General features: G+C 37.6%; 1 protein-coding gene across 5 annotated transcripts in view; it reads right to left on the bottom strand.

Annotated features, from left to right (window-relative positions):
• Positions 1–1,699: 1,699 nt before the first annotated feature.
• Positions 1,700–25,610, bottom strand: part of LOC138019483 (protein CBFA2T3-like) — a 34,010-nt gene continuing 10,099 nt past the window's right edge. For 2 of the 5 annotated variants that reach the window (XM_068866288.1, XM_068866292.1), the window contains exons 2-10: positions 16,481–16,830; positions 14,883–15,163; positions 13,557–13,593; positions 12,260–12,308; positions 9,577–9,639; positions 8,550–8,641; positions 7,684–7,831; positions 5,229–5,485; positions 1,700–4,022 (exon numbers count right to left, since the gene is read on the bottom strand). In XM_068866288.1, coding sequence (XP_068722389.1) covers positions 3,726–4,022; positions 5,229–5,485; positions 7,684–7,831; positions 8,550–8,641; positions 9,577–9,639; positions 12,260–12,308; positions 13,557–13,593; positions 14,883–15,163; positions 16,481–16,830 — 1,574 coding nt within the window. In that variant the 3' untranslated portion in view covers positions 1,700–3,725. Of the gene's footprint in view, positions 4,023–5,228; positions 5,486–7,683; positions 7,832–8,549; positions 8,642–9,576; positions 9,640–12,259; positions 12,309–13,556; positions 13,594–14,882; positions 15,164–16,480; positions 16,831–19,981; positions 20,120–21,729; positions 21,883–25,610 lie in introns of those variants that run through there. The other 3 variants (XM_068866290.1, XM_068866291.1, XM_068866289.1) reach the window with 3 other exon arrangements.

A 25,610-nucleotide genomic window follows, 5' to 3' on the forward strand; every position in this document is an offset into this window, starting at 1 on the left:
GATGGAGCTATCTTGCCTGCTCAGGATTTTTCGCTTGGTCCGGCAAGATCAAAGATCATTTTTTGGTGTTTTATCCCATATGATAAATCCTGTATTGACCAAGCTTGTTCGGTCAAGATGGTGGGACAATGGCCTTTTTCTTTTTTTGCATGTTTATGAACCTCGCATAAACACGCAAAAAAACACCTTGGCCATTATCCAACCATCTTGGTCAATAACCCATATTTATTCCTTTCAGTAGTTTAGAGTACTGGACTTGGTTGTTACCTGTGCACCAGGATAGATCAAACTTCAAATCTTTTTCCCTGACGTCTTGACAAAATCCTTTTTCCTACTTATTAAAATAATATGGGTATAAATGCATTAACCTGGTCCCCTTCACATTTATCATTTTATTATGCTTTGTCACACACCAATCCCTTCTTCTGCTCTGTCACCAATGTTTGAAAAGGAACATCACATTAATATTATTATAGTATTACTAGGGAGCAGTAAGAGCACTTGCCTCCCACCAATGTGGTCAGCACGTGATTCCAAGACTTAGCATCATGAAGGTTGAGTTTGTTGGTTCTCTACTTTGCCCCAACAGGTTATTCTCTGAGTACTCCAGTTTTCCCTCTCATCAAAAACCAACATTTCCCCAATAACTAAAGGTAAAGCACTTGAACTCAGCTTATTACCTTAAATAACATATTTATTGCCAACGAGTCAGGCCTTCTGAAGACAGAAGGCCTGGCGAGGCGGCAGCTTATAGAGCCGCGAGAAGATTTTTGGGCGGACGAAATCTCAGAAGCGCTTCAAATTTGAGTGTAATGTAGACCAAAAGCTGTAATGTAGACCAAAGCGATGAAATGTTGACCGTAGCGATAATCAATGAGAGTGCCGCACGAGTACGCCGCGTGATGTTTGCAGCCGCCAGGCGCCAGATCACGCAAGCTTGGCTCGTTGGCACTTTAGCAACAGCTATAACTAGTTAATATTTGTAAAATCAAAACATAAACAATGTGTAGAATACATTTTAACTTATCACCAATCATATCTATAATAATTAATTCTTTTACATTTTTTCATGTTAAAAGTGGTTTGGTTGGGGAAGATGTACAGACCCTGTCTGAATGAGCTGTAATCAACACCTTTTGATTGAGGTTAGACACGATCACCACAAGTTCCTGGTTTTGAGTAGGTGCACTTGGGAGTAATTTTAACCCGAAACTCATTTCTGACCTGCTCCAAACGGAGTGTTCTTGAGAACTGGGGTGAAGGTCAGTTCTTTGCCTTTATCCCAAGAATTATCATTTCATTCTAAGCAAGTAGAATAATCTTGCATAATCAGTCATTTAAACAAATTTGGCCACCATCTCAAGAAAGTAAAAATAATGTATTAATAATAAGTCATTATTGGCCTTGACAAGGAAACTGTGAGTTTGTCTCCACTGTCCCTTGCTTGGTGGACCCCGTTCATTAAGTCGAGTAGAGAAATAAAACTTGAGTAAGATCATAAAAAGTTTACAGATCATTACATGTTCAGAGGTTTGCCCAAATTGTCAGGCAACTCTCAGTCGTTGGAGTCTGCTTGTACATTTCCTGGGCATTCATAAAAACTGACACTAAACAATCTGTACGAAAGTTATTTGTGCTAAGTTCATGCAGTCAAAAAAGAGGTACATGTGAATAGAGGGCAGATGAGTGCAACTTGCAATTCAATGACGTTGATTTTATTGCATATGTACAAGTATTACAGTGTTTCCAATACATAAACTTAATATGAAAATTCATTACTGAATTATGCATCCACTGAGGAAGCAAGGAATATTAATGATAACAGGTGTCTACATGTGTTCAGAAGGAAGCTAAATTCTCTAGAATTCCTGTACATAATTACATTCCTCTTGCAACATTGTGAGTTTTTAAAGGGAACTCCACTCAACTACAAAATAACATTAACCCAAAGGAAGTAATGTTTACAAAAAATTCATTTGAAAATTTATTGAACAAGTGGTTGTATTGGAAAAAAGGACTTTAGAATACTCCCTGGGCAATTCATATGCATATGCAAATTCCCTGGGCATCACCATCTTGAATACTATCACTATTGTTAAGTGTTACACATGAGAAAAATATACACAAATTTCCTGTTGTTTTAAATTATTTTTATTAATTGTTGGAGATGAAGTTCCCTTTAAAGCCTTTCCCTCCTCAAAATGCTTGACTGTGTGAGTTTTAAAGCCAAATGTCATTGAAACAGAGATAATCAATGAAACCTGAATGTTCCATTACACATCTCAGTTCTAAACTTTTTTCCTTAAAAAATAAAATGCCATTCTGAACTTTTTTTTTGTATTAACTGTTAATAAGTAGTCTTGTCAAGTACTAGGCATTTTGTATGCTACCCTTTAAGTGGAATTCTGGAAATAAAATCCATGAAGAGGAGGCTTGTACAATCCTCCCAGTTTTGGATCTGTAGCTAAATTCCGAAGAGTGGCCATGAAACGTTCATGAATGGCATTTAACCTGTAATTCTAAAAATATATATGACACAATTAAGAACTACATGTATTTTTCTGAACTTAAAGGTTTTCTCAGGAGGGAAAGGTCCACTGCAACAAATAAATGAGACTGGGGTGAACGTTTTATCCATGTGGTTTCAACAACAGCAGCTACCAACAAATTCAAACAAGTTGTGCACTTCAACAGCTAGAGTGTAAGGCCACGTTCAATGTATCAGAGTTTCAAGCCAACAATGACTCATCCAGTACTGTCAGTTTTGTTTTAAGTTTGATTTCGGTTTCTCTATCCTTACCAAAAAAATAACAGAATTTAAGTGAAGCACTGGAAGTATCATTCACTTATGTCAAGTTGATGTCTATGTCCAGACAAGTCAAAGATACAAGAAATGTGGCCGTAAGTTAAGAACCACTTCATGATTTTCATGGTTATCTTAGCCTCCTTACCAATGATAGACCATTAATATTTTGCATACATTGAGCCTTTTTATATGTTGAAAAGTCCTTTGTTAAGAGCCCTTACAAGGCCTGCGACAAATGGATATAGTTCTTTATATACCACTGCATTTATACCATTTTCACCAGCACAACACAGATCATGTAATATTGCATGCAGCTAAAAGGCAAGTATCAGAGGATAAAACTGCCTCTCGGTCTTGTACCCACTGATACTACGCTGGTGTGATCTTTTAGTCCAGAACCATCACTTTTAGTTTTAAGGCTAGCTGGACAAACCAACGATACTTCTTGAACTTTAATATGATTCCCACTTTGTGTTTCCAGTACATACATGTATAGTAGTACCATGGCTTTTGAAAATGGACAAGTTTCCTTGTTCGGTTTGAACTTGCAGGTGAATATTCAGCTCCTTGAGTGAATTTGCACTGTCATATCCACTGTTTGTTGTCTTAAGAAATGACTTTTAAAACAAAAAAAAATCAACATTTCACCCAAAGACAGGCTAGCTAACTGAAGATTCCTAGCATGCATGCTATCTGTTTCTCATTACAAACCAAGTGGGGATGAGAGATAACAGGTGAACAAACAACAGTCCACACCAGTTATCAAACCAGTTTTCCCACACTTGTTGCATGGCAAGAGATCCCAATAACAAGCTTTGCTCTGAGAGTTTCAACTTTGAAATCCCAGTGATGAGACAAAATCATTAACCTACGAATAAGCACTGATCTATATAGTACAACCTACAAGCAACATTCTGTCCTACGTGGAGGTAGACTTCATAACATAATCACTGAGAGATGATATGGGGTCTGCAGATGATGTGGGTGTGGTCATCCTTGTCACAGCAGGGCTAGTAGTTGTTCCTGGTTCCTTGGGTGAACCTGATGTTGGCGGGCCTCCTCCCTGGGGATTGTCTTGGCTGCTGGCCTGCGCTTGCTGTCCACAAACATGATGGTGGTTTTCCCAGTCTTTGTGCTGACAGAATGGACCACAATACCGCGCGACATTGCAGCCACTACATGTTTCAGTGGCCTTTCGACCGCAATTCCAACAACTCTACGGGAAGAACAATGTATATCCCCATAAGCAGCTAGTCTCCACCAAATGAACGGAAAGACAAGCTATGATATACAGTTGTACATGACTCACTGCATAAAATCAATTACAGGAATGACAAAATAATGTACATTCACTACACTTGCGCATGCACCACACGAATTATTTTATATAAGTGCCAGTGTTGCTATCTGGAAAAACAAATACGCTAATTCAAAATTTGAAAGGGAATTTGCTCTCAACACTAGAGTGGCAAAAATTTGAAGCCCTCATTTCAAGAGATGGACTGTTTACTTTCAGTTGCTCTTATTCTACCCAACCGTTAACACTTTAAATTCTTGAGAGACTTTGTCAACAACAAATTTGCCTCAGACTCTACTTATTAAGAATGAAGTGTTTGTGCAAACAACTGACTTACATGTACATGTACTGAAACACAAGATTGTAAGACTAACACTATCAAACTTTTGTTTTGAAAAGCAAACACCCTGCATTCCTGCACACTTGATTCTTAATAAAATGAGTCTGAAGTAATTTTCTTCTCAATCCAAACATTTGTTGCCAACTGCTCAATTTTGGATGCAAGATATGGCAAAGGTTAAAAAAGCAAACGACTCTTCTCAATCACATACTGTATCTTCCCCTTAGAATTACCGGTAAAGCTCATGACAAGATTTTACTGGTACATGTAGGTGCATTGCAAACAGACAGTACAGTTCAAAGTTTTTAAACTAATTCAATTTTGATTTGCATTTGTCTGTTATTCATTATTATAACCTGAAAGAAAAGAAAATCGAAATTGAACTGGTTTTTTAAATTTGGAACCAGGAAATAATTTATTTAGCACAACAGGCCTTCTACGTTATTTTGGGGAACAGAGAGTGAAGATGGTAGTGGCACCGTAAGAACCAAGAACAGCAACCCGATTGTTGCAATTTTATGAGGTTGCACTTAAATATGCCTCTGCTGTCTGAGCTTACCAGCCAGTTCTGTGGAAACAATAAGTACTCCATCATAATTCAACTTGGCACTAGTCTGATTGAACTGGCCTTGGCTGGTCAGAATTGTATTTTTGTTTTGAATGCACTTATAAAAATTAATCTAGTAACAATTTCAGTTACTGGTTTATGTTTTACTTCTTAATTCTTTGCACTGAATGTAGAATGGAATGGCAAGATCAAAACTTCTGTACAGTACTTTACCTACCTCACTAGAATCACTTTGATGATTGGACATTGCTAAAGTATCTTCAGTGGCCTGACGTCGTGCTTCTAGAACAGCCTTTTCCATTTTACCATGAGCACTAGCTACCGCTTCATTGGCTTTCTCTTCAGCGGCACGCACAGCTTTTTGTAGCTCTACCACAGCCTGTCTTTTGACATCACTGACAGCTTCTTCTGCACGGCGTTTTACTTCAGCTACACGTTCCTCAGTTTGCTTTAGTGTCTTTGCCATTAATTCACCTACAAGGAAACAAGATTCACTGGTTATCTCATATAATTATACGCCTTGAACTCGACACAGCATGAGACAATAAAATAAGACTATGTGATCAAATGCTTAGTCTGGAGAGAAACGTTTCAGACTCTCTTTCCTCTTTTCTAATGGCTCTTTGCCCTCTTCTCAGAGTTCGTTTCACGTGTATCCTTTCCTATTCTGATGCGTGTGTGTGTGTGTGTGTGGCAGATGTCAGGGATAAGCTTTCCCCATTTGGGGCAGTCGACTACGATATCTCGCCATGTGTTGAGTGCTCAAATTGCAACAAAATCTAATTAATTTGGGGCTAACTGCAAAAAAAATGAATATGGGAAAGAATAGCAAACTGCAAAAAAAATGAATATGGGAAAGAATAGCAAGAAAGGAAAACAGAATACCCAGACAACACTCTTAGGCTAATAATAAAAAGTAAACTACTGGTAATCACATTTTCTTTAAGTTAGACTTATAGCTTTTACTCTTTCTAACACCAAACCAATGTACTCATCAATGGGGGTTGAGGGGGGGGGGGCGGGGGGGGACTTGTTGTCATCTTCGCTCTTTCAAAACTACCGGGTTAGCAATTGCCACTTTACTGCTACTTTTGATAAAATAAATAAATGACAAAATTATTTTGTTTCTCACTGTGAATTTTCTCTGAAGATAGCATAATTGTAGAGTAATTTAACTGCGATGTTACGTGCACAGTTCCATTCCTTTGATCATTCACCATTTTCAGCAGTTTCTTTACACACAAGTATTGCGGTCTCATATTTTTTGCTAAACCGCTGACAATACAATGCAGCGCGACGATTTTGCAACTAAAATTTGCGAAGTTGCGACTAACTTTTCGTATCTTATCGCAAAATGCGACTGGGTTTTTTCATTAATTTTGAGCCCTGAAACAGTTGCACAATTCTAAAGTTTTGGGTAATTTGATTGTTAAAATGATATTGATATGTATAAGCACCACAAAACTGAACTATTTTCCTGTCAAAATGGTTATTTTATAAGTGATCCCAACATTACGTATATGTGTTATTTCCATACCAGTTTTTTTGTGGGGAAAGTATTCATTGTTTCACTCATTTGCTACTATAAAACCCAACACACATACCTTTTAAATTTTCAGACCTTGTAAATTTTGGGGTTATGGATTTTAAAGAGAAAACCCTTAAGCATTCCCCTTGACTTGCAGATTTTACTCTAACACCAGATGGCTTTCCACTGTACATGTAATTCTTCATTAGGGGAACCCCTCTGGACCAAAAGGGTTGATAGCCAACAAATAATTTTACTTCACTCACACTTTCATTAGACCACTAGACTGTTTTTGATACGTTATGCAAAAAACTTGCCAATATTAAACTTGTGCACATAAAACAAGCTTAATTATCAAGTTGCCAGAACAGGCAACAGACAGGTCTTTGGTGAAAAATACTACCAAGTAGGACACCTCTCTGACCTGATCAATCAAGTACCAAATTTAAGACACGCTCTAGTACAGAGTCCCCCTAAACCCTTAAGATTCCCTACTATCTTGCTGGATTTTAATCTTATCTGGAAAACTGTAAAAGGAAAGAAACTTAGGGACACGTGCCTTTTTAGTAAGATTACAGCATAAAACTTAAGTTAACACAAGCAATAATCTCTGCGCCCCACCCATCCACCTGCCTCCTCTTTCAGGCAATTTCCTCATTTGGAGGTACTCAGATCACGCGACTCCTTATTTGGCAGCACGCCTGCCATTACACAGCAAACATGTCACCTTTCACCGCATTCTTTAAAACTCTGTTTCACCCAATTCATTCTACCCACCCCACCCTCCTAGTTATTGCCCATGTCTCACAATTATACATTTTCCTCAAGTTTTCTATGGTTACCAAGATTTTACCTTGTGGTGCTCAAATAAATTTAGGGTGGGGAATTGAGGCCTACAGCACCTTCAGTCCTGTGCTGAAGCCCTACCACTAGACAGGGTTAACCTGCCCCACCCCCCCCCCCCCCCACCGGACATAATGTAAGGCATCATCGCGTCACGTCACAGGCATGCCACACCCCCTTGATATAGCATCACTAGATAAAGCCCCTCATCTAGTCTTCATCCCGGTAAGGGGGCTCAAACCAATGTCTACCACCAGAAAAAAATAATTTGAAACAAAATCCTTCAAAATATTTTACAAACCTGCCCGTCTCTTTACTTCTGCTTCAGTTTCCTCAGCTGTTTTTCTTGCCCAGGCCAAAAGCTCCTCCCGATCCTGACTACAGCGTGTTTGAAGAACTGAAACAGCTCGCTTGGTCTTGTCAACCATTCCAATAATGCACTGTAACATCTAAGACAGCAGAAAATAACATTAAATCAAATATTACAATGGCCAAATCCCCTGGCAATCGTCAAAGCAAAATATGTTCAACTGTGGTTTTCTGAGGGGTGAAAGAGATCAATATTATAACAGTGACATTTCCTAATTTTTTTTCAGCTGTACTTTTACATTATTTTGTTTTCCATTCATACACTTAAATGAGATGAGCCAATTCTTTTTGTCACTGATAATGCTGCTCCTTATTAACAAGGGCTTAGTTTAATAAGATCTATGGTAAATCCAATAGTACATGTATATGGGAAACCAAGGTGTTTATCTCAATAATACTATAAGTTTTGTTAACCTGGAAAATCCCCTGAGGGGAGTGGTCAACTAAATACATATTTATTCATATATTTGTTCACTTATCATTCTTGTCCCCAGAGCCTGCTCACTTAGAACACAGACTCTGGCCAGAGCCAAAAATGAATGCAGTCGGTAATGGTATAATCAATGTTGTAACAATAGACTACTGTTGTTTAAAATTTCGGTGAATGCGCAGAAGAGCCAGAAGTCCTTGATTGATGGATTTCTGCTTTGCTTGTGGCCAGAGTTCAAGTTCTTGGTGCTGACCATAAGAAAAGCAGACTGTGGGGACAAGAATGCTTCTTTCAATATTTCATTATTCATAGCTGTCCATTGGGCATCTGTTGCAGAACAATAATTTTAAGCCCTGTTCAGAACTTACTGTATCCACATGCCTCCAGTCATCCACGATTTCATGCTTGTTATCAAGGAAAGCATCTGGCATTGTAGCTTCTCCATCACGTGAACTGCCTGCTGTGAAATAAGAAATTGTGTGGTCAGAAAAAGAGGTCCAATATGCACTAACACAACAGAGTATACAAAATTATAATATTTTTGTTTCAACTTGAACATACAAAAGGACATTATAGGACCATCATTTTCTGGCTAACGTCCTTCCTGTACTTCCTTTAATCTGGGAAACTATGGTGATTGAGTGGTTAACATGTCCGACAGTTTTTATATTGCTTCTCTTTAGCCATTTGTGCATTATAAGTTAACATAAATAAACAAAGGCAACATGCTGCAGGGGGTTTACGTCACAATAAGATAGCATTACAGCCAAGAAGGTTAAGTCTGCTACGAGCCTAGAAGGCCCACCAGGCCGACATCTATCTCTGGTTTCTGTAGCATGAAGCGACTAGGAGTATTTCTACTCCCCCCTGGATGGGATGCTAGTACATCGCAGGGTTACCCTCAGCATTTTTGCCGGTACCCATTTATATGCCTGGTAGAAGGGTTAGCAACATCACTTCTATTACAGAATTATTGCATTAAATGTGTTATTCAAGTACAATAATATTAAATATTGTTATTGTTACAGTTGTACTATCATAAGGTGTAAATAAAGGAAAAGTTGATAACAAAAATACCACATTATTTCACACAGTCTAATGGTGAGGATAAGAGCATCAAGATAGACTACAAAATAATTGTATGACTGCCACATTTTGAAAACGCTTGTATTCTCCCTTTAAAAGTATAATAACTTTAAGGTTATTGAAAAGTGAAACCCCAGTGTATTTTTAACTGGTTTTGTAAACTTTGAGCAAAACAAAATGAAGCACACATTAAGTGCCACTACAATGTACAGAACACACCGAAGCATTAATTCAATAAATTAACAACTCTTCTTTTACACCTGTTTTTAAAATAATTATTACTGCCACACATAAATCATGTGATATTACCTTGTGGCATTGTAATATCCTCCATTCTTAACTGACTTTGTTTATTTAGGCCTCCACTGTTACCTAAAATGATAAAACCACATTTCTGCTTTGTCAACAAAGTGGGCGCGCAGTATGCAAATATTTCTCGATGTTTACATTGGAAATTTACATTCAATTCATGAAGCTCACTGTTTGGTTTTTATATTTTAATCCACAACATAAGATTGTTGTTTTGAAGAGTGGACTCACAGGAAAGATAGCCACTATCTCGTTTTTTTTTTTATTAAACAGTTGCTGTTGCAATTTAATCAAGGAGGAATGCTTTTGCGAAAGTTGAATCCAGTGTTTTGCTAGAATCAAGTGTTGAGGATCGACGTTTGATTTTGAGTGAATCGAGTCTTGATCCTTGACTCTTCTCAATCCTAAATTCTCGCGAGGATCGAGTCGAGACTGTCAATTTACTTTTGCATAGTATTGTATGCCAATGTGACCAGTATCACACTACCATATCACAGGCTCCAGTTTAGAGCTCATTGAGGTCAGCTGTTTTTTTTAAGCTGACTGCTGACCAGGTGCTCAAGCCAGGTTAACTTATTATAAGGTTGCTCCAAACCTTCACAGGTTCTCTCCAGAAAAAAATTTGTATGTGCGCTGTTTTAAAGAAAACTACCACGAATTATACATCAATACAAAGGTTAATAAATGCAGAATTCGAAAAAAAATAAAGGTGCTTTATTTATCTGTTTGTGAAAGCAAAGGAAGCCGGTAAAAGGTAAAATGACCGAGCACCATTCCATGAAATTAATAGCAAATCAAACATGATCACTGATGAAATGTAAAAGCAGTGTCAATCTTAAAGCATCCATCTTTCAAAGTGTGCATTTTCCTGTATTCCCATTGGCTCTTTTTTTATAGGTCTGTCAAGTTCAACTATCAAAAAATTTCAAGACATTCTGAAGCTGGCACTAGAGAAATATTTGGTTTTGTTCCTAATTGTTCACTGAAACCTTCAGCCAAATTCACTTGAAGAGGATGCATCTTATCAAGATCATAGTGGGAGCTTTCGCTTTCAAAAGAAATACAAGCATGTCACGCTTTCTCTGAGAATTACATCAACAACGGACTCACACTGTGAGCCACCAGCCAATAATATGATAGGACCCTGGAAGTTTACAGCAAGCAAAATGGCGCTTTGAGGGTAAAGCAATAGTGTTTTCAGTCACATTTTATCCTAGTTAGCTTCCTCACACCTATTTTCCAGTGTTAACAACTATGGGGAAAACCAAAGGTAAGAAAATTGCAAGGGCCACAATAAATGAAAGTGAGGAGCAAGATTGCAGGGAGCCACTAGTGGCCGACATGAAAGCAATCAGGTGGGTTTATTTGTGTTCAATTTGCCCTACGCAATTTTTTTTCTACTAGCTCCAGATCAAGATGCAGGGGAAGAGCTGACTGCTTTCTCTGCATCTTCTCGGGAAATCTTTGAAGGGTGATCCAACCACGAACCTTTATCACTCTCTGCAAGATTTTTCCTTTTTTCATTTCAAAAAATCAGTGGTTTTTTTCTTCTGGGTTCTGGCGTAGCTTTTGTCTTTATCTAAGGACTTTTCTCTTTTCTTGAGCATTTCATGACGACAAAGCGACTTTCCTATCTTCGAAAAGCACAGTTTTTTGTGAGTGTAAACAACAAATGCTAATTATCATTCGATGTACATGTATTTTGTCCTTCCTTTTCATTGGCCGAGAACCCACCACATGACCTGCAAATAACTGCCTATAAATAAGTGCTTTGCCGCAAATAATATTCTGCTCATATGCAACTGAAATCATGTTCTTGTGAGAAAATGGCACATCGGTTCCCCGAGCTGTCAGAGAATGATTTGACATCTTGAGTTGATTGAAAGAACAGTGAGAATACTAAGAAAGGAACAAAATTTCAACGTATTTCGAAAGTATCTCAAGGAAAGAAAGGTAGACGAAGAGTCAATCGTGTCATTGACATGAAGGACAAGTTGGCTAATGCATGTGTACAGTGGGTACTGAAGAGATTTTATGCTGAAGCCAGAAAAAAGAATGGCCAGCTTTACACTAAGGCTTCACTTGTCGGGATACGCTTTGAAAACTGTGAAATTCTTCAGCTTTGTTGATGCCTAGTGTTATTAAACGTTTGACTGTAAGTACAATTTGAAGTCTACAAATATAATTATGCTGGGAAGGAAACCAATCGACTCTGCAAGGCAGCGCAGGCTTACGGCTTCTCGGAAACAAAAACAAAAAAAAAAAACTTGGTGATCAAGTGATAAAACAATTATTGACCTCGGTTATCGCAAAATATTGTGATTTGTCAGTGTCTTGCAGATCAATTACTTGCCTCAGCCATCGGCTTGGGCTAATAATTGATCAGCTCACTGTGGAGTTCACGCCTTACAAAGATTATGACACCTTTGCAATTTATCAACTTTTTTTAAAAAATCTATTTTTCTCAATAACTCACGCATGTTTTAAGATTTTAATTTAATATTTTGAGAAATTAAAGTTTAAATTATTAACTTTAATTTGCTTGAAAAAAATTTTTTGGCAAAAGTAGCTCTCGAAGGTTTGGAGTAACATTAAAAATAAATCAACCAGGAGCTCCACTTTTAGGCTTGGCTAATTCTATATATTACAGTATTACTGGTTTTTTTGTCTCTTTATCACCCACCTAGAAAAGGCCGCTTGGGTATAGGTTTTCCCAGTTCTGCCATCATTTGCTAAAAAACAAAAGTAAAATATTCTTTGTTTGTTGTGGTAGCAGACATACATGTAGCCACAAAGCTACATGTAAATGAAGTTTACCATTGATTTGCTTATGTCAACTCAGTTGGTAAAGGTAAATGAACCACTATACAGTGTAAGAGAGGTTTGTGAGCTAACAGTCCAAGCATTAGCCATTTGCCCAAGCGAGTTTAGCATCTTGAAATTTGCTCCGTCCAAGGGCTAATGCTCAAAACTATACAAATGTAGATCACAAATCTTTTTCAAGGCAGTCAATTTACTTTTATTAATTAACTTGTTTGGTAAAACCAAATACCATTAACACCCACAGATAAGACACACCATTTTTTCCAAAGATTGTTGCTAGAAATCGGGGGTGTGGCTTATCTGTGGGAACATTTGAAAAAGGCTGCTTCTGGTGGCCAGATCCAATATAATGCCTGGTTACTAAGCTACGAACTTTTCACTCAAATTCTTGTTATAAAGCAAAAATCTATGGAAAAACTGTGTTGTGTTGAATGCAGAAATTCCTGTCTACAAATACCAGAAAAAGATCATTGGTATGTCAAAGTCGGTAGAAACGATGTTCATTATATTAAAAGTGCTAAAATTGTGGGTAAGACTTTGAAGTATTTTCTGTTTCAATGTTAATAGTGATTTTACGTTCGATGCACAGTGGATGAAGAAGACTTCTAGAGACTCAACTTTGAATTTCTTTTGATTTCTTTCAAAAAAAGTTCCCTTTTTCCAAAATTTGACCTGCTAAAACAGAGTGTGGCTTATCTGTAGGTGTTAACAGTAATAATTATTATTTTGTTTAATTCACTCCTAACCAGCATACATGTACATGTCCACGTAATGCGACAGTTTCTTCACAAACTATGTGTAACCCCTTCATTAGTCACCACACTTATAAAGTAAAATCAACCGTTATTGAAAAGAAACAAAACATGGCTATTTACTAGATATTTAGAAAGTGTAGACTCAAATTTAGGAAGTACAAAAAAGAAGATTCAGTCAGCCAGGATTTGCACTCGGAACAGCCGTTTGAAAATTTAACACACTAACCAGTGCCACCCCTTGCTACCACCTAACTTTACGGCCATTACAGTATGTCCGAGCTCAAATTCTAAAAACTGTGACTATATGGTACAAGGTGATGAATCACTGAACACTGGGTTGAAGTACATGTATACACTGACACTTACAATACCAAGCTCAAAACTCAAAAATGAATGACTAACCATGGCTACGTCAGGAGGGGCACCATTTTCTTTAGGTCTGTAAGGAATAACACACATTTTAAAATTATGACCAGAAGCTATATGATGATGCATAAGCATGCAAAATGGGGTTTATGATGTCATTTTCAAGACAGTACAGTGACAAACGAGGCACATGTAAAATATCAGTCTTTTGGTGTTTAAATTATTTAGCAAATGTATAAACAAAAGCTAGAAATCACTCTGCACACAAATACCTTTCCATGCACAGAGTCAGTTTGAGCTTATGATTAAGAGAGTCTCTTTCATGAGACAGTGAAACTCGTTCTTGCATTTAGCAAGCATGCAATACTCAGTGTGCTTACGGATAACAAGGCATTTTGGCGTAAAAGGGAGTCATAAAGCTGTCCTTGAGGTAGCTGTGGTTCTGTGACCCCTACGTTGTGCAAAAGCTCTAAATACATGTATATTCCCCATAGACATGTAGCTGTCCTATCCCAAATCCCTCAGTTGGTTAAAGCGTCGCACTGGTATCGCAAGGTCACAGGTTGAAGCCCCGTTGAAGTCCTGAATTTTTCAGGCTTCTTTACGCAATTGCTAAAATTGCGTTCATAACTGCGTTCATAGCTTAACTTGATTTCATAGCCACAGTTCAATATACGGTTCATTCCACATATCATTTTGCTCACTAATTCATTCATATAACAGGAGCACTTGAATTCTCAAATCTCAAATGAATAGCTCTCGACGTCAGTGGCCTCATAGCTCAGTTGGTTAACCCTTTCACTCCCAAGAGTGTCACTTATAGATTTTACTCTGTCTAATGCCAGACAATTTTACTCGTCAATGGGGAACCCCTTGGGAGTGAAAGGGTTAAAGCGTCACACTAGTATCGCAAGGTCACAGGTTCAAACCCCATTGAAGTCCTGAATTTTTCACGCTCCTCTACACAATAATTGCTAAAATTGCGTTCATAACTGCGAGGATCATAGCTTCACTTGATTTCACATCCACAGTTAAATAAAATTATGGTTCATTTCATTCAAGTACCACTCACTAACTTGCACTAAATATGTGCCATTAATATTTTAAAAGACCTTATTAAAGTTTGCTCTTAAATGTGAACTTTTACTGTAACTGTTATAATTTCTACTACTGAACTGTGAATGCTTTCCAAAAATAAATAAATACAAACAACTTGCAAACACCTTTCTACCAGAGTATTTAACTGGATGACCATTAAGACCAACGAGTGTTACATGTACCTTCAATGACATCACACACAAGGGAAAAATACCACGACCAGCTACAGCTTATGAAATATAAAAATGTATGTAGTACCCGCACCTTAAGCTCTCAGTGGGAGCCTTTCGCTTTCCATTCTCATTTATCTCTAATGGATTCATTTCCTCAGGGTCCAATGGGGTTGTATCACGTTCACTCAAAATATCTTCATGTTGCCGCAGATACTGCGGTGGAGTCTGCTTCGCCATCTGGGCACATTGTAAAAGTTCTCTTTGTAACAGTGGCAAATTTGCCTTGAGAAAAGGTATAACAAATGGTCTGAGAGGAAAGTTTGTTGCCTCCTGAAGCTGAGCATGGAATTCCTCAATAGATATGGTTGAATTCTGGAAAAAAGGAAGTAAGTCAAGGACTGCAGATACCGCACATACATCACGTAATAAACAACGAAGTAGGTGTCGCAATTTGAATGAAGGGGAGCTGGCTTGTTGCAGTGGTAAGATGACTGTCTTGCCCTCCGCCAATATGGCCCAGGTTCAATTCCAGGGGTCGGTTTCTCGAAAGTCCCAAAACTTTACAGGCCATTTTTGGGTGTCACAACTCCCTCTGTATCTCAAGAACAGAGAGGATTTAAGTCATCAAACTTCACAGTCCCTTTGCTTTTTGTTACCTTGAAAGCATCTTAAAAGATTGGCTTTCCTCAACAAGGGTTGGCAGGTTCACAAATGGCTTTTCGGGCTCGAAACTTTTCAGGACTTTCGGGACACAGACCTCTGGTGTTGAGTTTGTTGTTTCTTTACTATACTCTGAGAGGCATGTTCTGACGTCTACACCAAAGACTTTGATCCAATTCTCTGATTTTTTTACCCCACACCAACAACAACAATAATAATAATAATAATAATAATTCATCATCTTCATAATAATCTAAGCCTCCAAACTGATGGATTTATTGACTCAACAAGGTTTAACAGGGCTTGAAATTAGCGAAAAATTCCAGTCACAATTTTGCAACAAGATACAAAAATGTAGTCGCAATTTCGCAAATCTAGTCGCAAAATCGTCGCGCTGCATTGTGTTGTCAGCGGTGTAGCAAAACAAAATATGAGCCCACAATACTTGCGTTGAAAGAAACCGCTGTAAATGGCAAATGATATCGAAGGAATGGAGTTGTGCACGTAACATCGCAGCGAAATTATACTACAGTTACACTAGTTTCAGATTGAAAGAAAACTCAAGGCAAGAAACAAAATAATAGAAATAAAAGAGCAGCAAAGTGGCAACTGCGAACCCTTTTGTTTTGAAAGAGCGAAGATGAAAACAAGTCGCAAATTTGCGACTTCTCGAGATATTTTAGTCGCAAATGCGACTGTATTGGTCGCAATTTCAAGCCCTGTTTAAGTAGCAAAGTAATGCTTTCACCCTTCAAAACATTCATTTCAGCTAAGTACATGCATATGTACCAGTAACTAACACAAAGAATTGTGTATCAAGATTTTACTTATTCTATGTATAGGCCACACCCCCATTTTCAACAATAATTATTTTATTTAGAAAAAGGTGCAGCCTATACACATGAAAACGGTAATAGAAAAGATGAAAATTTATACCTATAGAAACAATATTGAGGTCTCCTCTGTAGACAATTAATGCCTTCCCATCACCTGGGCCTTATTACATGTACTAAGTTGTAAACAACTCACCACAAGATTCATTACAAGTCCTCTGACTCTTTCTCCAATTTCTGGGGATATATCAGAACCAAACTGTTGCAGCGTCGTAAGAAAGCGCTTCAACTTGCTCAGTTGCCGAGCACCACAAGCAGGAGGAAGCTGTGTCACACTATTTCCAATGCTAGAAGGAGATACGGGTCCAGTAGGACTTGTGTGTACACCATTGACAGCCGGTGAAGAGGAATTGTTGGATAGCGACCTAACATCTGCTACGACTGGTACGGATGCAGGGTTGGAGTTTGGTGATGACACTGGTACTCCCTGGGCAGGATGGGATGCTGGGTCTGTTGGTGAATCTGGCATGCTTGCCTCTCTTAAATCTGCAATAAACAGAGCATTCCCTGTTCGAATCTGTGTATCAGAGCAACATACAGTAACTCAGAATTGTTTAAGAGGTCCACAATTTCATTCATGTTCACTCAAGAAAGAAAGACATGTTCTGGTAAACACTACATGTACTTTATTGTACTGCATGTGTGCATTGTTTGCAGCTCAATTTATGCCAAGTTTTGGGACATCATTGGACTAGAAAAAAAGCAAGAGATTTGACAGATACATGTCCCAAGGCCCAAGTTAGTTTACAGCCATATCTGCAAAACTGTACCTATTCATTACGTCCTTCAATCAAGCAAGTTGGTGGACCTAAATTGCTTATTTTGGCTTCTTGTACGAACTAATCAAAATGTGAACACTATCAAAGCGATACAGTGAAGTATGTTGACAGAAGTATTAAAGGACACAATGTTGCAGGTTCCACTTACATGTATGCCGAGCATTGAGCTGCAGAACTACTAACCACAAAAAATTACTTTCACTTCATGAATTACTTTGCTACTTACTTTGTCATCCTGTATTAGGATAACAAGAGCAATATTTACTTGTACTGATAAACTAAAAAAAGTTCCAATCATGGCCATTTTTTTAATTGGAAAAAGCTAAGTTCTTTCCAAAAAATACAATACAGGTTTCAATTTTCCTTTCTTTCACTCTCTTCTTCTTCATCAGTACAAGAGCTAAATAAATGTCTGAGTTCTTTACAAAATATACATACATATGTAGGGAAACAGCAGAGAGATGATCCTTAATGCTAGAAAAAGTGCTTTTTTTTTCTACTCTGTAAACGTTCAAATTAAGCTCTGTGTCGTAAAATGATGTTGTGATACAAGTCAATGCACCATACTGTATGTGTAATGGACATACTCCAGATATCCATCCCCAGAGATAGTAAAAAGACTAAAGGGGCATAGAAGAGATACAATGCCCTAAAAAGAGTGTTTTCTACAAAAAGAGTTCATAAAGACTGAATTATAAAATGTGTTCCTAACACTGTCAAATGCTTCATCTGCAAGTAGGGCCACACTCTAGATATTCATCCACAGAGAAAATAAAAGCAGCTTCTGATATGCACAATATTACTTTAACCTTTGAACATACATGTATTTAACATTTGACACATTATTTTCTGGAAAGCCAATATTTGAAATTATCAGAGCAAGATGTTCTAGCATGAAGAGTTTCGCTGACCATAACACCTTTAAAGATTAGAAGATTAGGTCTTGGTTTCTGTGTGATATACCGTAATCAATAATAATTTCCATGGAATTTATAAAGCCTATTTAATTCATGCCAGTTGATAATCACAACATAGGTTCCTACATCAACTATTCAAACAATTTGATTAAGGTGAAAGTCTGGGTTGATTTGTTTTTTGTAAACAATTCTAGGTTTTTTCTGTTGTATACAATAGGACTTTGCACTATTATTTTGTAAAATATTGAATATCAAGGACATTGCAAGTATTTTCTATCCATAAGATTAAATCGATGAATACATATGTTGTTGCGATTAAAGGTTGTTTTAAAGTCAAGCAATTGAACTAACCTTCAAACAAATACCCCATATGATATAATAAAGTCAATATCACTAGAAATTTAATGCTATCATATTTGCAGAATTGTTTTGTGAATCCATCACATCATGTGTTATGCAATATATACTAGGAAAAAAAAACGAGATATTGACATTGCATAAAGTCGTACCAAATGCATTAATGATATAACTAGTTATCTGTGGTTTTACTTAAATCAATAGAAAGGATTACAGCAATGAAGACATTGGCTTTGAAATTTATTATTATAATTGCTGTTAAAGATCATGGAGCAAACTCTTTTGAATCTAGAGGTCATCTCGGTCTCCACTGTCAGACAAAAAAAAATGGACCATGCATATTGCACTAGAATTTCATTCCGGAAAATTATAAACAGTATTATGTCTGATTATCCGCATTCGTAGATTTAACTATATTACACAGAATGAATACAGATGCAAAACTCAGAGAAATGACTGTTTTCATTCATACTGATTTGCATATATATAATTTAACTGAGCTGCACTTAAAAGACGCATTCTCAGTAGTACTTCGTTTCGCTGCTTTTTTTGTGACCTCGATGAGAAAGAAAATGTTCTTCATATTACGCTATTAAGACGCATTTTCTCTTTTATTTAAATCACTACGACAAGGATTTCAACGCACGAATAACCCTTCAACTGACATAAGTTACAATATCGCAGTTCATGAGTGCAAGAAAGAAAAATAGTAAAATAACCATCGATTAAAAAAGTCCTGCTCTCGAAATTGTCTCGAAAACCTTCGAAATATGAACGTGAAACATGTTCATTAGATTTAAGGCACTTGTAACGAAAGGCCCCACAAAATTCATTCAAACCACAAGAAGAGTGACCCACAACTCCAAACTTTGTCCTAAGGATCAGTTTCCTTTAAATGCTTCCCAAATTATATAACAGGCCCGAGACAAAATTAGGCAGGTGGAAAACATAACGAACTACTTCGTTGACTATAAATCCAGTGGAGATTCAAAGGAAATTAAATAACATGACAAGTTCATTTGACTTTCACCAGACAACAATTATATATAAATGTCACATTTTCTTTGAAGAACTATCGTTTGCAATGCCCAGACCAGAGCATCGATCGATAGCGCACGTAGCTTCTAAAATCGGTATTTTATACAGTTGCAACAAATTTCGTCAAAGATACGCCATTCCCCTCGACTTGGACATAAATAAATAAAAGCTCATGGCTGTGGCCTAAAAATGTTTAAAAGCACAAGGGGTTCGAAGACATTTCGTTCGATCTTCGAATCCTGGCAAGTCGAACGGTTATTAGCGTTTGGTTTGCGTCCTCGCAGAGCCATAAAAAACCCAGAACGATTTAAGCGATGACCAAGCAATATTCCTTAGAGCTTCTGTTAATCCGGGGTAAAACAAAAGACGACGAAGCGACTCAAATTGGACGCCATCTTAAGAGGGACCACTGCTCAACATTCCGTGAAAACCCAATTTAGCGAGTCGCGAACGCTCCATTTTAGCACAAAAATGACCCCTTCAAAAGAACAGTTCCACTTCCACAGTTCAGCGTTAGTGTATGCGAGCGCGTTAGGATGTAAATACCTGAAGTTACAGCCGGCATCACCAAGTCTTTACAGTGAACGTAGAAGGTCCCAGCAACCTAGTTGAGTAACAACTACCAGTGAAGCAGCAATTAATTAGTGACGTCACCGCTATAGTCACGTGAAGAGCCTGGTGTTCATGAATAAATTCATAAGGCTGACGTCTGAAATTATCCCATATTTTTGGTATTCCGTGTTTCCTTCGCACGTGCCCTACTTTCTATTTAAACCCGGAGACAAAAAGTCCAATATTTATCTTAAAATCTCATTCGTCGATGTTTCCGTGAACAAAATATTTTTCATCGTAAAAATATATCTTAGTATCTTGCTTAATATTTAACAAGCTGTCATCTTACACAAAAGTAATTTCAATTTTCATTTTCTTGTTTGAAAAGCGAAATCAACAAATTGATTTTCGATTCCGCTTGGACGCAGGTTTCATTTTTATTAATTTTCGTTGCGTTACCACATTTATTCGTGCCGCACAGTGGTACGAAATTTGAAACGAGGTGCGAGTATAGAAACTTCTTAGAATTTAATGAAAATTAAATTCACTGAGATTTTCCCAGCCGTTTGAAACGCAGTAAGCAATATCGTACAATAGATAACAATTCTTATCAACTGTCAGGTGGTATAGAGCGACTGCAGACAGCTGTACATACGGGAACTTATATTGGTAACTAGCAGGTGATTTCACCGGCTCTCTCGCATTTTGTTTGCATTTCTAAATATGGCCATCAGCATTTATTGCTAAAGTAGAGACTGGGCCCTAATCAATTCGACCTATGTTTCATTTCTCATAGAAGTCGGACTTCGTTGGAAACCATAAAAAAATAAATGAAAAGATAAAAATTGATTGCCAGCAGTGGATAAGCGGTGAAAAAATCAAAACAATTTCGTGTTATCCGTTTGACTTTTACAGAAATAAAAAGGAATTATATGATAAGCTTTCAGTTGCTAAAATGATAAATAATTAAGTTCAGATTCATTAAAATAGTTCTGTGGCACACGTGCCCCCGTAAGAAATAATAATAATTTCCTACTGAATTAGAATATGCATTTCCCCGAAATGCGATGCCGTCTTGATTTGGAGGTGTGCGCTTGAGTGTTTGAAACAGGCCAATGATCTGAATAAAAAAATTAAGACAGTTTTATTGAAATTGTTGTTTTCATTTTTTTCGTCGCATCTGTGATGTCTCGAAGGAGACTTGAAAACGATGACCGGTAAGACCCTGAATACGATCGAACTCAAAGGCAATTGGTTGGTTTTTGCACGTGCTTAATTATTCCATTGTTCAGTGGTGTAGTTATTGTATCGTGGTACATCTGCTCCTTGGCCACTCACTAAGAGACATTAGAGAAAAGCGAGCTGTTTTCTTCTGTCGAACTTTCAACTAAAAGAAACTTATGTTTTATTTACACTTGCTTTTCTAAGTGGTTCTGATGCGTTGTGGTACTCAACGAGGCCAACTGTTGGCCCGAAATTACTTTCCCAACGAATACGTAAATTTATCGACTTCGTTAAAATCTCCAAAATTTTCAAATAAATTCTCACCGATAAAAATAATTTATTTTTTGCATAGAAGAGCTAGATGTGTAATACCCAAAAATTTTGGCAGAGTATTTTACCTGCTGTTGAAAACTAATTTTAGAAGCAAAAATTATATATATATATATATTCACGAAATAGTAAGCAGGATCTAAAATTAAGATGAAAAAAATTCTCTTTAGAGGCAAATAGATTCATACCGTTGAATTTGTGATGGTGCATTCCGCCGACGAGTTTCATTGATCCTTTGACGAGAAGAAAAAAGAAAATGTGAAAAAAGGTCTTGTATTGAAAGCGTAGGCAACAGTGTCTCGCCAGGCAGCCAGCAGCACGACAAGGCGTAACGCAAAACCGAACGCTTTTCCCGAACCATGCACCTGCTCATACGGGGCCTTTAGGCAGCTGTAGCAGCTGTCGACAAAGTGGACGTCATTTTTAATTAACGAGAACCCGACATTTGACAGAAACGATTCTAGTGAATTTGATATTTACATCTGCCTGTTTGTCATCGCGCTCAACTGAGTGATATTAAAACCTGCAAGAAAAAGATATGAATGTCTCGCATGGATTCGCTTGCCCAGTTCGCTCATGGCGAAATTCGCTCTGCTGGGATATCACGCAAATCGAGCGCGTGATCCCTCGCGAGGCCTACCCTGGCAATGTCGCGAAAGCTTATAGCATTTGTCATGTAAACAGTATTTTTCATCCCAATGTTTGCTTCAGGCACACCTGTATAGTTCCCAAATGAAAAGCGGGGATTTTCGGCGATTTTCGAGGTCGTCTCTTTGGTGACAGAGACCTGGAGCAAATTCTGCAATTTTCCTTTTCTGTCAAAAATAATACCATTAGGGACTATCTTGAGTCCGTGCTGTTAAAAGGCACTAGCAGTGAATGTAAATCATTTTCCTTAAAAATAAGTCATAAAATTTACACAAAAGTGATTGACAGGGTCTAATAAGAACACCTGCTTTATATGCAAAACTTAAATGAAGAGAAACTCATCAGGAATATGAAATAATCTACAGGGTGCCATGTTTTATGAATTAATATCTTTATTTCCCCACGAATGTAACTGTACGACAGTGCCGACGGTGTGAACACTATAGAAAGTCACCATTCAACTTCTATACAAAGCGAACCCTTTGAATTTTTAATTCTTGTTGGGTTTGATTTATACTGGGGTATATTTTAGGCTGGACGCTGAAAGAGAAATGAGGTGCTTCTAATTCAAAAATGCGTAGGCAGGCATCTTAAAGCTGATTACAAAAATGAATATAAAAACTTAATAGCGTCAAAAGTTTTTTGGCGATTGGAGCGATTTCAACGTCGACATTAAGAGGCAGTGGAACTCAAGTGCCTTGAGCTCCGAAATGCCGGAATAGATAGAATTCTTAAACAAATAAAGGCATCTCAGATTCACTCCGACAATTCGGTGCCATAATTAAGCTCGTCAGATATTTTCCCTCATTTATTCAGTTGTTTCCGCAGTTATTTGTCTTGAATAAGGTATATCATAGTATAACTAAAGCCTTTAAACAAGGAAAAAAAAATTGTGTTTTCATTTTCTCACAGTTTTTGGCTCTTTTTACGGTAAAACACATTTGGTTAGAAGTTTTCGTGCCGATCTGTATTAAGTGTCAGTTTCCTAACTACGTCTTTGGCAAAATTTTCCATAAAAGAAAACAACTAACGTCGCTTTTCCCTGGCTCATTAGGTTACCACGGGAAACTGTCAATTAGGCGCGTATTTCCTTTTGAAAATAAAGAAACCTCGAGCTTTTTAAATTGAAGCGTTTAAAAATACCACTTACGAGGCATTTGGCTATCAAAAAAATTGCAGCACAAAACCGTGGTGTCCCAACAGGCCCTCCCGGGGGTTTTGGGAGACAAGGTAACATGGAACAATTTGAACTAGGGAACAGGGAACAAAGGCAAAATATCTTAGGGAACAAGTATCAGGATAAACCATTTTAGGGATCAAAGCCGAGCTGAGAAAAATTTTGAAAGTAATTTCGGGAACAAGGGAAACAAGCAAATTTTTAAAGAGAACCGTGACTAATGCAGCTAAGGATTTTCCGATAATGTTAAACCCTCAATAACTGAAAACGAGCCTTTTTCTTACTTGACGTGCAGAAAATGTCTATTCTTTAATGAAAACGATGGGTAGGAGTCAAAGAATCCCGCATCGAGCCGTATTTTACTGAGAAAAAAACTATGACAATCAATACTGGCGATAAATTTATTCATTTGAAGTCTTATTTTTGAATCTACGACCAAAAGTAAGATCGTGTCGTCGCAGTAGTATGTACTGTATTTTTTTGGCGGGAAACTTTGTACTGTGCATTGGCCGGTAAATAAATAAAACTTGTTCCATTTTTTCCGCTGCCCAAAAAAATCTCTTTTGTCGCTAACTTATTAGCGCTTTCGCAAGTCTAAGGCGGGACGTACGTGTTAAGCCATATATACTTCCCTTGTTCAATGTTCTCGCGGGGAAAAAGATGGCTAAATCACCCTCCTTGTCTTCTCGCGGTCGAAATTACGGGACTAGCGACTTAGCTCAGATCCTCTCTTCGATCGTCCAATATAAGGATTAACAACAGAACAAGAATTGCAAACGTTTCTTTAAGGTAGTGAGCACCATAACGGTACAATGATAAACAAGGTAGTGTTTCTCGTTGATATTCCATTTCCAAGTTTGAGGTTTATGATTTGAAGAACCAAACATTTCAAAGTAATACATGAGTTATCGCATGTACGTATGCAAGATACTTGCTAATGAGTTAGACGAGGTGAGGGAAGCTTGGTATTGTATAGACCAAAGTTTAAAAACAGGTTTCAATAAACAAATTTCAACAAAACGTTTTTAAAGTTTTTTATTGAAATTTGTTTTTTGCAATCTGTTTTTAAAATACTGATATTGACCAATTTGATTTTGTCAGAAGAAACGAAAATACGACAAAAGATCACTCTCGCCGAGTAACACTAAACAAGTGCAAATATAATCGTCATATCGAAACAAAAATACACTCAACTTTCCGATGAAAACATCGTTTGATTGACAATCGAAAAGTGAAATCTATTTCCGATGAAAGGTGATCAACTGACTTGATTTCAAACGGCCCTTTGTAGGCGCTTTGTATAAGTATGTCAGAATAGCTACAGCTCAGCGATTCCTCTTTTTATTAATCTTTATCTCTTTTACGAGCAAAATGAACTTTGTCTCTTCGTAACTACCTTGAGGCGGAATGTTAGACAGGAAGGCATGATTCTCAATTCACTGCTGCCATTTTTTAAGCTGTTTGTTTCCTCCGGCTTTTAAGCCCCATTTACACGAGCAATTTTTCCTTGACAAGTCCACTTGTCAAGGAAAACTTGCCGACTGTACACACTAGCAAGTTTTCCTTGACAAGTTTTCCTTGACAAGTTTTTCTTGGTAGTGTAAATGAAGAATATGACAAGTTTTCCTTGTCACATTTTCCTTGTTGTCCATCTACACGAGCAAATTTCAGACTTGACAATTTTTCCTTGTCAAGGAAAAGCTAGCATGCCAGATTTTCCTTGACAAGGAAAATTTGTCCACTATTCCCCATCTACACGAGCAATTTTTCCTTGTCAAGGAAAACTTGTCAAGGAAAAATTGCTCGTGTAAATGGGGCTTTAAGGGGCAAACATGAATTCTGCGTTGGTCGTGTATCGATCACGACAACCATGCGCTGCACCTGCGCATGGAAGTGGTTTTAGTCAGAACCGCGTGGGCTTTGTTTAAAGGCTTTTTACGCGACCTATTTCAATTTACGACGTCAGAAAATGTCTTGCGGAGCTGTGATGCAGTTTTTAGAAAACGTGCTCTCTTTTTGCGTATTAATATTGTTTGTTACCATCTAAAAACAAGTCTTTTTCAGTTGTGATTGGGTACAGGACAGTGTTCTGTTCTGAACGAATCATTTGAGGAATGTACGAGAGCATTACGGGCAAAGTTTGCTTGATAGACAGTATACGTATTTTAAAGAAATTAGACAAATACTGTTTTGTGCCAAAACACAATGCTGCTTTCAAAAAATGTGACCTCCTGACCAAAATCC

This window comes from Montipora capricornis, chromosome 10 (assembly GCF_036669925.1).
Source record: "Montipora capricornis isolate CH-2021 chromosome 10, ASM3666992v2, whole genome shotgun sequence".
NCBI classification, from domain to species: domain Eukaryota; kingdom Metazoa; phylum Cnidaria; class Anthozoa; order Scleractinia; family Acroporidae; genus Montipora; species Montipora capricornis.